Genomic DNA, 12,480 nt, shown 5'->3' with positions numbered 1-12,480 from the left:
GTGGTGGTGGTGGTGGTCAAGGCACTGGATCAGGAAGTGGGTCAGGCTATGGAAGGGGCAATGGCAAGGGTGGGAATGGAGGTGGTGGTGGTGGTGGTGGCGGCGATCAAGGCACTGGATCAGGAAGTGGGTCAGGCTATGGAAGTGGCGGTAACAAGGGTGGGAATGGAGGTGGTGGTGGTGGTGGTGGTGGTGGTGGAGGAGGAGGAGGTCAAGGCACTGGATCAGGAAGTGGGTCAGGCTTTGGAAGTGGAAGTGGCAATGGCAAAGGTGGGAATGGAGGAGGTGGTGGTGGTGGTGGTGGTGGAGGAGGTCAAGGCACTGGATCAGGAAGTGGGTCAGGCTTTGGAAGTGGAAGTGGCAATGGCAAAGGTGGGAATGGAGGAGGTGGTGGTGGTGGTGGTGGTGGTGGAGGAGGTCAAGGCACTGGATCAGGAAGTGGGTCAGGCTTTGGAAGTGGAAGTGGCAATGGCAAGGGTGGGAATGGAGGTAGTGGTGGAGGTGGAGGAGGAGGAGGTGGTGGTGGTGGAGGTCAAGGCACTGGATCAGGAAGTGGGACAGGCTATGGAAGTGGAAGTGGAAGTGGCGGTAATGAGGGTGGGAATGGAGGTGGAGGTGGAGGTGGTGGAGGTCAAGGCACCGGATCAGGAAGAGGGTCAGGCTATGGAAGTGGAAGTGGCAATGGCAAGGGTAGGAATGGAGCTGGTGGAGGAGGAGGAGGAGGAGGTGGAGGTCAAGGCACTGGATCAGGAAGCGGGTCAGGCTATGGAAGTGGAAGTGGCAATGGTGGGAATGGAGGTGGTGGTGGTGGAGGTCAAGGCACTGGATCAGGAAGCGGGTTAGGCTATGGAAGTGGCAATGGCAAGGGTGGGAATGGAGGTGGTGGAGGAGGAGGAGGTGGAGGAGGAGGCACTGGATCAGGAAGTGGGTCAGGCTATGGAAGTGGAAGTGGCGGTGGTGGTGGCGGCAAAGATGGTGGAGGAGGAGGAGGAGGAGGTGGCGGTGGTGGTGGCGGCAAAGATGGTGGAGGAGGAGGAGGAGGAGGTGGTGGTGGTGGGGGTGGAGGAGAAGGATGTGGCTCAGGTTATGGTAACGGGTCAGGTTATGGTTCTGGATATTGAGGAGAGAGAGCAAAGGTTACCTTTTCTTTTATATAACATCATTCAAAGTCATTTGTATTCTGAATAACGTCATTCAAAGATTTGTATTCTGAAATAAAATTGCAGGAGCTCACAGATACATGCATTTAGCATGTTGGCGAGTGATTGCAAATTGTGCACGTGTGTATAAATATTGATCACTATTAATAAACTCGCTTTTTCAAATGATATAAATAAAAGAGCACATTTTACTCTAAAAATATATTTTATAGATAATATCTCCGCAAACCCTAGTCAAAAGTGAATGTATTGTTTTCACAAGAACAGGATTGATCACAAAAAAGGACTTTAAATAAAATTAAAAGAAATAAGCTTGAACTTTTTGAAAATTAAAGATTTCCTCCCTAAACTCAAGACTGGCCGTGTTGACTTTGCATGCAGTAAAAAAACCATGTCACAATGAAATTAGTCAATCTCAATACATGACTGCCACAAAGAATTCCTGTGTAAAAGTCTGACCTGGTCAATGGAGTCCAGTCATCTTCGTTATTGAAAACTACTTACCTCTCATCCGAAATGTCACCCAGAGTTTTTGATCCCTCACCAAAGGCGGCCAAAAGGCCATCAGAAGCTGCAAGGTGAATTTTACGACCAACGGACCACCAGCAGTCCGCTCAACAAATATTCTGAAAAGCTAATTAGATAAGTCCATTTTATATTTCATCAAATGGTCATTCTTAGAATCAGAAATGTCTAACAAATGATACAGAATCAGAAAAGCCTAACAAGTGATATAGAATAGCAACCACATTCTGTTCAGCATTCGATGCTTACAGTCTTCAGACAAGCTATAATTTCCAGCACTACTGAATTTTTTGCCATAAATATTAGATTTCAGTGCTCAAGCCCATTTATAAGAAAGAGATTACAAAATTTGAAATGTCAAGATGCGGGTGAAATTGAGGGTTAACTGGACAAGATTCAGATGGAAATAGTTCAGCAAATCTCCATTTTAACTATGGCAAAGTATCCTTTGAAAGGATAGCTCGGACGTAAAACATGTATTAATTTAAAAGTCAATAACTGTATCAAGAAGATAAACATGGCTACATCTAATAATATGACAAGCCAACATAGCCTAATCCAGCAACTGTTTCCAGAAACAGAAGTTGTACCGTGTGAAGAATTTCCTATAGAAACCTCTCTAATGAAGAATTTTCCTTCCTTCTTTCTCCTTCCATCACAGTTTTTGTTTACCAACTTCGAGAAACACCAAATAAATTAGGCAATTGCAAGGTCCACGGAGAAATTTGCAGCAAAAATAGTTAAGAATGGTCAAAGGCTAATCTGTCTCCCTCTCAGAAGCATAGGATACCTTCTGCATTATCATGTCCTCAGCTGCATGGATGGCCCTCTGTGATCCTGTGATTGTAATTTTCCTGCCAAAGAGTACAGAATTAAAACCACCGTCACTTCAAAACACATTTTTAGCGCTAAACTGATTGACTCAAAATCCATTCCCATACCTATCATTTGTTCCAGACATGAAATCACCTCTGTCTGATATTTTTATCCTGGCTCCACTATTCTGCCAAAACAGAGTGCTGTACATTAATAATAATAATAATAATGATGATGATAATGATAATAATAATAATAATCCAGAATAATATGGATCATCTGTAGTATAAAAACCTGGCTAATTTCCATTATATTTCTTCCGCCACGACCAACAACCAATCCAATATGTTCGTCAGCAACACCAATCGTCACAGAGTTAGTACGATCCTCCTGGATAACATCAGAAGGCCTTCTATCAATCACAATCAACATACTCTTTAATTATACTTAATAGCATACAAATGTTTTCAGAACAGCACCAAAACTTAAGGAGATATTGATGATAGAATTCGCAATGAGATGGGGTGAATTAGCTGGAACCATCTATGCTGGATATGAGAATACCCATTTTAGGATTGGTATCAAACTACCAAATGTAACCCTTAAGCAACGTAAGAGAAAAATATATAAAGGACACAAGCTTTGGTATGTGTTTGCCACACGGACAAACAATACATTTGATTAAGCCTTCATGGGGAAATCTTTAAAGTATTAACTAAAAAGGCCAAAAAACAATATGACATGATGCTTGAATTTGAGTATTGAAAAGTATTTCTAATCGCTAAAACATTTCAGCAACACAGTTCAAATGTTGTGGAAAAACCTAAAGACGGGGAAAGGAAAAGGAAAAGCCAACTTGAACTGAAAAGGCTGAATTCATCCCATGGACACACATGAACATCAACTAGGAATGAATAACCATAAATGAATAAGCATTATTGAGAAAATCTGATATAGCATTCCAAAATGAAGTACTACTATCAAGTTTTGCTATGCAAACTGCATTAACACCAGGATACTCGGTTAAAGCATAGAGAATTATAGAATAGAATGAACCTTGTTATGCTGAAACTTTACTCCAGCCCCATTCAGCCCATGGTTCGTTGAGTTGTACGCTGCTGTAGCAACATGAGGAAGCACATATGCATATGGAATACCGTCAAAACCAGAGAAGAAAACACCTAATCAAGTTAAAAGAATCTTAAATGGAATTGAATTTTAAAAGAAAAGGTTTAAATAGAACAGATTTTCAGAAACCTCAAGGAAACCACACCACCTTTGCAAAAATATTCAGGAGTTTTATAAAGATTGGATAAATAGCTACCAATTAACTGAGTCAGATTGATAGAAAAAACAAAGTCAATACTTCCTTCATGTAGAATGCAGTCAGAAACACATGATTCTGATTAAAGAAACTCTAATACCAGTCATCAGTGGTACCTTTAGAGTCTGGTAGGTCATTTAAGACTAAGAAGTTACCTAAATCTCACCAATTTACTAAAAGATGCTTATAAAGAAACAGTCCTTTGCACTAAAGAAAGACCACAACTTAATCAGCAATGCACAGTTGTTTGAATACAATTGTGCTTTACAGTCATAACAATAGAACTCAATGGACATTCATATTTTTCTAGTAAAATAAGCATCTGAACCAAATACCAAACTCAAATTCTAAATCACCACTCCCTCAACGCTGATGATCTTTTACATGGGCACCCTGACACAGTTTAGAACATTCCCAAATCTTTCCACGAGGTAAAGCAAGGGAGATGAGAGCTTCGCATCATAATAATGCCCTTAATCATGCAGATAACTAAGATTATGAATTCATAAAGAGCCAAAACGAGATAAGAAAAAAACTACAACATGAATAGGTAAACGTGGAAACTAGAAGCTTTTTCTTCCAATAGAAAGAGAGTGTGAAGCTAATGGTAAGAGTCACACCTGCATATGAAAGTGGAGCATGCATATTCTGCAAGTAATGAGTGTCATCAGTTAGCTTAGACAAAATCAAATCAATTGCATGCATTTGCTCTTCTAGAGTTCCCGTTATTGCAACCAGCCGATCAGTCAATCCAAGAAAATCTGTATCCAGTGGAGAAATCTTGATGCCAGCATGGGACTCTTCAATGAATGACCTGCAGTAAAGGCAGATATCAGCGTTTTACACTATTTGAAAGAATTTGCTTAACTTCTAGACAGTCTTACAAGAAACAAAATAAGAAATTAAAGCTCCCCTTTAGTAGACTCACGGGAAAAATGGAGCAGGAGCATAATACATGAAACCCAATCATAGACTAACAGAGCATCACAACCAGCAAAGACAGGATGCAATAAAAAATAAAGGACCTAATTTCACGCATTTACAATTGATATCTATTCACTTTATGCATTTAGCAGAACTGGATGGTTGAGGTTCCTAATGAGGTACTATAAATCAAAATACATATATAAACCAACAGGGGTAGCTCAGATGGTGTGGCATGTGAAGCAGCAACCATAAGCTCTCAGGTCTAAGACCAAATCTTCGCAATACAGAATTCTTATTGTGACGATGCATCCAAAGTTTGCCACAGCCCTCAAAAGAAAGGGGATCATGGATTCCTAATTACCATGAAACAAACATCTACACGTAAAAATTGTGCTTGAGCAGAGCATGATTCTGGATAGAACTCTAAACAACAAGTAGGGATACCATAAAATCTCATGGAATTAAGTACAGAGTAAATACACTTCCTCACAGACCAGCATGCATTCATGCCAGCAGCTATTGACTAAATAAATCCAAGTGAAATTTCCAGATATAAAATTAATTTTTGACTTTTCAGGCAATAGCAATTAAAAATTTATTGTAAGAAGAATTTTAACCATACTTTATGATGGACCCTCCTTTCCCAATAATGCTACCACAAGCATTATTTGGAACAACTAATCTCACTCTCATTCTTGGTTCAGCATCATCTCCATCTTCAGTAGGAATCTGACCACCAAAACAAATTAATATCAGCAAACACTCAGCATATTAAACAAACCAACCCTGTGACACAATAACTACCTCACTGAGCAATTTAGCAATTATAAGTTCCAAAGCCTTCAATGCATCGTCAATTCCTCCAGATATCAGAATTATCCTATCAGATGTTCCCGGAAAAAACTCATAATTTTTCGACAACTGAATTCTTGCTCCAGATTGTGACTGAAAATCAGTAATAGTAGCACCACCCTTTCCAATCACAGAACCAGCTGCAGCATTTGACACGAGTAACTTAATATACGTCGGTTTCTCCACCGCATCTGGGAAAAACAATAAAGCAATTAAAAAATTAAAAAACAAAAATATTAGCACGGCAAAAACCTGCAGAACTATCAATTTCAAAACCACAAAGAGACTTCAAATTAAATTTTCTTTCATTCTCCGCAATTTTCTCACCGACCAAACTGAACCTAAAACTAGCGATTTCTCTTCCTTTCATAAATCTAGGGTCAAGGCTTCAAATTCAAGTCAAAACTACCAAGATTTAGCAGAAATACAACAAAATCCTCATTGCAGCCAATCATAAAGCAGAACAGAAAAAATGTAACCTAAAAATACAGAAATAAAACCGTTGCCGCAACTCATTGCGTTGAGAAAAAAAAATAAAACGAGAGAAACAAAGCAGGAAAACGCTAGATCAGATCAGAGAAACCTGAAAGCGGTGATGCAGGCGGTGGAGGAGATTTCTTCCGCGGTTGCTCCGGTGATGAGACGTAAGACGACTCCGTCGATTCCATTTCTCTTTATCTTCTAAAAACACAGACTATCGATTACTACACAATAAAATCAATAACCTTTTGTGGAGGTTTTTGAGGGTGCCAATGCCTGCCAGCCTGGTGGTTTTTGTAGAATGAGAAATGCTGATTTACGACTTGCTGTTTCTCTCTCTCATTTATCCATGGTGGTTTTGTATTTGTATTGGTTTTAAGCCTTGAAAACCGCCATTGTGTTTTTAATTTTTTATTAGTTAGTTTCTTTTTGGCCACCTTCATTTTTAGCTTAGCTGGTTAGAAAGTAAGTGAAAACAGTATTGTTCCGTTACATTTGCCCCTTCTCTGCCCTCTGCCATGGTTTTTACTTTTTACTTTTCTAGGGATTTTTTACGACTGTGAAATGCTGGTTTTTACGTAAATTTCTGCTTGTTTTTGTAAGATGTAAGCATCCTTATCAAACCTCGTCTAGCCGACGGATCAACTTGTAATTCAACTATTTAAAACAACATTGTTTAGGTCAAGTTTTATTTTAAAAAAAAATTAGATATTGATTTTATAAAATTTGAATGGACTAGCTGGTTTATTTTCTAATTAATAGATTTAATTACTTGTTTGGAAATAGAGCTGGTTGAATGTGAATAGAAAATCTTTCACAAAATTAAGCTTTTTGAAATATTTAGTAAATGTTTAATTAATATTTTATATGTATATATATATAATAAGAAGTGGAGACTTGAAAATTTTCATTTTATATTTAAATTTTTTTATTAAATAATAGTAATTTTTATTTCATAAAGTATATATAATTGATAAATATATATTATTTATTTTAAACTTTTTTAATGGGGTTTGGCATTGATAAAAATTATTTTAACATCAACCCGTTAAAATCATAAAAAACATAAAAAAAAATAATTAAACTATAATATCAAACTCCAATAAATAATCAATTTCAAAATATTTTTATAAAAATTAAAACAAATCATTGAACAATGTTGAACCGACAACCTGTAAATTAGATCATCATCTCAACCTTTAAACTATATCAAATCTAAGGAATGGATTTGACAAATGTAGATGGAAATTACTAAGATAGGATTATTGTACTTGGTTTGCGTATAAGAAAGTGAAATCATTTATTATGAAACCATAGCAATAAATACCTTTTATAAAATAAATTTAAGCTAGGTGGGTACCAAGCATTTGCCTTCTTTAATTTGTGCTGCAGCCAAATTTTTATTTGGAAGCACGGTGGTGGTTATTTTTTTAAAATAAATTAAAATAATATTTTTTATTTTTAAAAATTTATTTTTAACATCAACGCATCAAAATGATCTAAAACTATCAAAAAAAATATTAATTTAAAATTAAAAAATTAATTTTTTTCAAAAATATTTTTAAAACGCAAAAACAAACAGATGTTCAACGATATATCAAGATTTTCTTCCTGGTAAAAAATCTACCATTAGCATACTATATCATTCGGAAAATTTACCCGAGCAAATGTCATTGTTCAAAAAACTAAAAAAAAAATGTGTGTTAATTGACTGTTCTTTTTATTTTTGATAATTTTGTGGAGTGGAATATTCAAAGTAAGAGATTTGCACAAGGGTATGATCATAGAGATTAAAGGCTTGTGGGATTTTCCAACTCTGTAAAAAAATTACATTTCTGCTTATTTATGTGATCTTAAAAAGCACACTCAAGACAGATTCTGGCCTCTGGTAATTAATTAATTACCGTCACGTGCTTGAAAATAAATAATCACCTTGATAAATATGTACGTGAACCTGTCCATGATTCGAGGTGCATGCATGCAATGCGATGGGCATGGTGCAATATTCAAACCCACTTGGAGACTACGTGAAACAATAGAAAATTGTGGTTGTGTGCTGTGTGGTTCATGAGAATCCAGATGCGATCTCTATTGTTCGGTATTGCTTGTCAGTGAGTTTTAATCTATTTTTTTATTAATTGTTTTTTTTTAATTTTTAAAAACAAAATATATTTTAAAAAATAATCAATATCAAACTTTCAAACATTATATTCACTCTCTATGCCTGGTTGTCCATCATCATTTTTATTTAAAAATATAAATAAATAAAAGTCTTCGTGATTTTTCTTGACCTTGCTTCAACATGTAATCACAGGTCAACTTTAATCATGAAATATAATCAATGGTTTGGTCTCATGGAACATGTTAGATTTAACTAACTAGATCAATCAATTTAATCAATGCAGATGTGAAACCAATTTGCCTAAGTATATAGTTATTTGTGAAATAAAAATTCTGTTGTATATTGAGCATGGAGGCATGGAACTCGACAAGGTACCCTTGCTTTATTCAATTATTCATAAAAAAAATTATTTTTTTATTTTAAATTAATATATTTTTATATTATTTTAATGTATTAATATCAAAAATAATTTTTAAAAAATAAAAAAAAATATTATTTTGATATATTTTTAAATAAAAAGCAACCGCAATTACATTCTTCTACATGCTAATATAACATAATCTCCTACCAAATTAATATATCCTAGACATAAAAGATACTATTCTTGACAGCCATGGCTTACTTGCACAGCTGTGGATGCCCATAACAGCACATCCAGGAAATTAAAAAATTGACATTTTCCTCCGTTTACGATGATGACTACAGTAAAGGTTTTTAAGGGTGACAGGACTTTGATGGCTCGAGATGAAGATCCATGTTTTCACTTTTTTTTTTTTTTTTTTTTTTTTTTGTGGGTTAAGTTTTCAACGATAGACGGGGAAGGGAGAGGAATATAGAAAGATAAACGATCCATGAAAGAATGGAGGTGTGTCGATGGCATGAAGAGAACTGTGAACATTGCTGTATTAAAATAAAGAAATTAAGATGATATTTTATTAATAGTAATAAAAATCATGATAAAATTTAAAAATTTTAATGACTTGTTTTTTAAACAGAATAATAATGACTAGAAGAATCACTACCAGAAAATTGATAAATACAAACGGAAATATCGAGGGAATATTTTCGTCGGTAAATTTCCGAGGGATTTTACCGACGGAAATATTCCCTCGGTATATACCGACAGAATTACCGTGGGAAAAAAATTTAAAACAAAGCAAAAAAAGGATGACGTGTCATTTTTACCAACGGAATTACCGACGGAAAATTCCGTCGGTAACTTCCCTCGGTAATTCTGTCGGTAAACTGTGAACACCGTTCATCATGTCAATTACAAAGGAAATCACCGACAGAATTTTCCGTCGGTATTTTCCAGAAAGTGTTATTTGGCGGTTTTCTGAAAAAATTCAATTAATTTAAAATTTTCATTTAAATATTATAGACGGAATCACCAACGGATTGAAAAACCGTCGGTAATTTTTTGGCGGTTTCTGAAAAAAATTACAAAATTGAAAATTTAAATTAAATATTACCGATGGAATTACCGACGGAATAATTAAAAAATATTAATATTCAATTATCCGTCGGTAACGCGCCCCAATAAAAAGCCTGAATCCCCTTATTTCACAAGAGACATACTCATTTCTTCTCCTTATTATTCTTCTTCTTCTTGTTCTTCTACTTCTTTTTGTTCTTGTTCTTCTTCACTATATGTAAAAAACATCAATATATATTTCTTTCTCTTATTTTCTCTTCTCATCTCCTTCTCTTTTCCTCCATGCATGGGTATGTCTTCTTCTTCTTTCTTCTTTTATCCTCTTAGTTTTTTTTTTAATTAATATGCTTAACGAAATTTTTTTTCTCTCCTTAGCTTCACTTACAACTACATTAAGGTAAGATTTTTCTTTTTTCTTCTTTTTTCATGACTTTTTTCACTATATTTGTTTTTTATTTTATTTTTAATTGTTTTTGTTCTTAATAATTGTATAAATGTTGTTGTGAGATTTTTTTTTCATATGAGATCAATTTTTAGTTCATTTATTTATAGGATTTTTAAATTTTTAGCAATTGCAACTTTATTTTTTTCATATGAATTTTTTTAGTTGAATTTATTTTTTTGTTTTATTTTTTTGTTGCAAATTTGTTTGAGTTGATTTTCTTATTCTTTTTTCCAAGCATTTTGAGTATATATTATACAGTGTTAATTTATGCTAATTTAATTATTTTATAATTTTATAAAATGAATTTTTTTAAAATGTTTTTAAATAATTACCGATGGAATTTCCGTCGGTAATTCCGTCGGTAAATCCATTGGTAATAAAAAAATATTATTACTGAGGGATATACCGACGAAATGAAGCGGATAAATTTATTTTTTTATTACCGACGGAAAAAAATTACCGACGAAAGATTCACTGACGGAGCATTTTCGTCGGTGATTCCGTCGGTAAATTAATTACCGACGGAATATGTGTCTTACACCGACAAAAAAATTCCGTCGGTAAAACTGTTAAATCTTGTAGTGAATAAATTTTTCACTGGTGATGACACTAAAACTGCAGTGAAAAATTCACATGCAGGGAGATTAGACACTTTAATCTATTTTTTTAAGTTTATAATCATGCAAACATTACAAAATATGCATACTGAGCACATGTATAGACTTATAAAAAACATAGAAAAAACAAACATAGCATATAAACTAAACAAGTAACTAAATTAAACTTCAACTAAACTAGTTTTATAGTACTTGTGTGTTGAAGTGCTTGAAATACATTTAATATAAAAATTTATCATGGTCAGTAATCAGTAATTAGTTATTTGTCTTTTAAACTTTATTGTTCACCGCAAGGCGTAAAATGATTTTCTTCGACAAGTCTCTTTATATTTGAACAACCCCATTTTATTTAATTAGGTATATTTTTCAAACAAAACCCAACAAACTTAGGGGAATATATAACAATCAATATCTTTATACAAATATCGAACGCAGGCTTTGCAGTAAAGAGTAAGAATAAAAAAACAAGTTTTTTATAAAAACCAAAAACCAACAACAATGAGAGAAAATAACTCAAGAAAATTATTCTTTGCCTAAACTCATCAAAAACACATGTTTATGTGATTTGAAAACCAAAATATTAATACTTGTAATTCATAAATCTTCGTAACCCATAAATGTTTATTAACCATAATGAACATTTAAAATTCATGAATTCTAATTGATGAAAATCATGAATATTCAAATTCACAAAACATAACGTAACTCAATAGTATTTATGATTGACGAGACAATACATGAATGTTAAAATTCATGAAATATATTCATATAAAAAAAACGTGAATGGTCATTGTCTATGAATAATTATTTATGAATTCACATCGTTTGGTTAATGTACTGGTTTTCATATACAAAACATTTTAGATGACTTAAAAGAAATTGCTGATTAAACATGGATTTAATAATAATAAAAAAATTCCATTAACCATACACAAATCCGAACTCATAAGCCTATAAGCTTGTAGCTCAATACACATTTTATTTTGGGTTTTAAACTTTTGCTATTCAAATATTTATTAAGACTAATTTATCAAAATTTTCTACTTGCCTTTAATTAGTTTTTAAAATATATTAATATTTTATATTAAAGTAATTATATGAGATAAAAAAAATACAACAATATTCTAACCTCGTATACAAGTGGATGTCATATATAATTTGATCTTAAAAGCTGCACAACATATTTCATAAACCACTTCCAACAAAACAAAAAAAAACTTAAAGGAATTATCTAGGCGGTGGCCCAGTGGTAAAAGCCTGGGACCAAGAGGTTTGCTCCCTCTATGGTCTCAGGTTCGAGCCCTGTGGTTGCTCATATGATGGCCACTAGAGGCTTACATGGTCGTTAGCTTCAGGGGCCGTGGGATTAAGTTAAGGTGCGCGCAAGCTGACCCGGACACCCACGTTAAACTAAAAAAAAAAAAAAAACTTAAAGATGATCACGGGGCAGCGAATGAGAAGGAAAAAAAGACGTGGAAGGTATTAATAATGATAATATAACAATAACAATAATATATTAAGATAAAAACAAATATCATCCCATAAGAAACAGTAATAGAGCATAAGTGACAATATGGCGGGAGAAGATGATGAATTAGTAATAGTAAAAATAACAAAACATCACTTACGAGTATTAAAATTAATATCTAGATAAACTTTTAATAATTCTAAAAATTTCAAACTTATAGGTGGTTTCTTTGACAGGAGAGTGGTGGTGGTGGATGTATAAGGGCGTAGGGCAAGGACAATGATGATGATATGCCATGTTTTCTTAAAT

At 34.0% G+C, this 12,480-nt stretch overlaps 1 protein-coding gene across 6 annotated transcripts in view; it reads right to left on the bottom strand.

Annotated features, from left to right (window-relative positions):
• Positions 1-6,480, bottom strand: part of LOC18101348 (protein BTR1) — a 28,575-nt gene extending 22,095 nt beyond the window's left edge. Inside the window, exons 1-8 of one of the 6 annotated variants that reach the window (XM_006379455.3) lie at positions 6,188-6,478; positions 5,557-5,795; positions 5,375-5,481; positions 4,446-4,639; positions 3,558-3,616; positions 2,796-2,891; positions 2,627-2,688; positions 2,081-2,539 (exon numbers count right to left, since the gene is read on the bottom strand). In XM_006379455.3, coding sequence (XP_006379517.1) covers positions 2,443-2,539; positions 2,627-2,688; positions 2,796-2,891; positions 3,558-3,616; positions 4,446-4,639; positions 5,375-5,481; positions 5,557-5,795; positions 6,188-6,272 — 939 coding nt within the window. In that variant the 5' untranslated portion in view covers positions 6,273-6,478 and the 3' untranslated portion in view covers positions 2,081-2,442. Of the gene's footprint in view, positions 1-2,080; positions 2,540-2,626; positions 2,689-2,795; positions 2,892-3,557; positions 3,683-4,445; positions 4,640-5,374; positions 5,482-5,556; positions 5,796-6,187 lie in introns of those variants that run through there. The other 5 variants (XM_024607825.2, XM_006379454.3, XM_052454994.1 and 2 more) reach the window with 5 other exon arrangements.
• Positions 6,481-12,480: the final 6,000 nt, after the last annotated feature.

The sequence above is a fragment of the Populus trichocarpa genome, chromosome 8 (genome assembly GCF_000002775.5).
Source record: "Populus trichocarpa isolate Nisqually-1 chromosome 8, P.trichocarpa_v4.1, whole genome shotgun sequence".
Classification (NCBI taxonomy): Eukaryota; Viridiplantae; Streptophyta; class Magnoliopsida; order Malpighiales; family Salicaceae; genus Populus; species Populus trichocarpa.
Note: the sequence above shows the minus strand (reverse complement) of the source record. Positions and strands in the feature narration are given on the sequence as shown.